The sequence below is a fragment of the Marmota marmota genome, unplaced genomic scaffold, assembly GCF_001458135.2.
Source record: "Marmota marmota marmota unplaced genomic scaffold, marMar, whole genome shotgun sequence".
Classification (NCBI taxonomy): Eukaryota; Metazoa; Chordata; class Mammalia; order Rodentia; family Sciuridae; genus Marmota; species Marmota marmota.
The window spans coordinates 60,471-61,887 of NW_026000137.1; the positions used below are offsets into that span (position 1 = coordinate 60,471).

General features: G+C 46.7%; 1 protein-coding gene across 1 annotated transcript in view; it reads right to left on the bottom strand.

Moving 5' to 3' along the window:
- Positions 1–912: 912 nt before the first annotated feature.
- Nom1 (nucleolar protein with MIF4G domain 1) overlaps positions 913–1,417 on the bottom strand; it is a gene marked incomplete at its 5' end in the record, with an annotated part of 14,363 nt that continues 13,858 nt past the window's right edge. Inside the window, one exon of the mRNA XM_015502308.1 lies at positions 913–1,214. Coding sequence (XP_015357794.1) covers positions 1,040–1,214 — 175 coding nt within the window. The remainder of the gene's footprint in view (positions 1,215–1,417) is intronic.

The following is a 1,417-nucleotide window of genomic DNA, read 5'->3' on the forward strand; positions in this document are numbered from 1 at the left end:
TGGACATGCCCTGTCAACTCCCTGCACTTGGTGAGGGGGACTGGACATGCCCTGTCAACTCCCTGCATGAGGTAACTGTTTAATTCGTATCCACATCTCCTAGGACCCAGGAGCAACAGCAAGCAGCACCCACCAAGTATCTAACAGCTACTTGGTGACTTTGGAGTTATTTAACAAAATACCGCAGCGATGCAGAACTAAAGAGTGGAGAGAGACATAAAACTGTGCAGAGTGTCCTCCCTGGTGTCAACACGTCAGGTGAGCAGCAATGGAAACCCACCCACACCACATTACACAAAGACACTCACGGTCTGGACATCAACCTACTTTTCAATACCCAACTGTATTCACTGAGCAGGACACGCCTTGGAGATCCTGAGGACACATCAGAATAATCAACTAGACCTCAATGAACTTTTAGCCAAAAAAAAAAAAAACCCCCAGAAATGTATCATTTATAATCACTGCACCCTCTAGTGGCCTATTTTTATCTGTTAAAAATTAAGACAACCTGTAATCCCAGCAATGTGGGAGGCTGAGCAGATGGATCACAAGTTCAATGCTAACCTCAGCAACTTGTAAGACCTGTCTCAAAATAAAAAAATAAAAAGGGTTACAGATATGGCTGAATCCAGGTGGAGTGCCCCTGGGTTCAATCACCAGCATTAAAAAAAACAAAACCAAAACACCACACCAGTCTCACTGCACAGGGTGCACAGTTCAGAGCCTGCCCCTCCCTGCCTTTTCCTGCCACCCCTAATGCATCATCTGAAAGTTACTAAAAACACAAACAGGGCTGGGTTGTGCTCAGCGGTAGAGCACTTGCCTAGCACATGTGAGGCCCTGGGTTCGATCCTCAGCACAATTTTAAAAAAATAATAAAGTTATAAAAAACACCAACACGATACAATCTTGGATTAAAAAAATAATCTCAATAAATAATATTTACAATGTGACAGACTGTGACATTAGCCCTCCCCCTCTTCACTGAGCAGGACAGGCCTTGGAGATCCTGAGGACACCTGTGGGTCAGACATGCCTACATTCTCAGGGCGGCTTTGCCCTGCAGAGACCGCGTGGCAAGGCTGGCCCTCTCTCTCAGCACGCTGGCTTCCTCGGGACTCTGGTGGGCCTGCACGTTCTTCAGTAAGAAGTGGCCAATGAAAAGCTTCAGACCCTCTCGCAACATCCCCAGCTTTGGGTTCTCAGACACTCTGGAAGAGAATCAGACAGACGCGTGTCAGGACAGATCTCAAGGCAGGTACCCAGGAGGCAGTCGTAACCTAGTTCTGCTCCCTGTGCTGCTGGGAAGGAACCAGGGCCTCTTACACGCACAAAACCATCTCCCACTGAGCTAAACCCCCAGGCCTTCTGTTCCCTTTTCTTTCTTTCTTTTTTTTTTTTTTTTTTTTTTTTT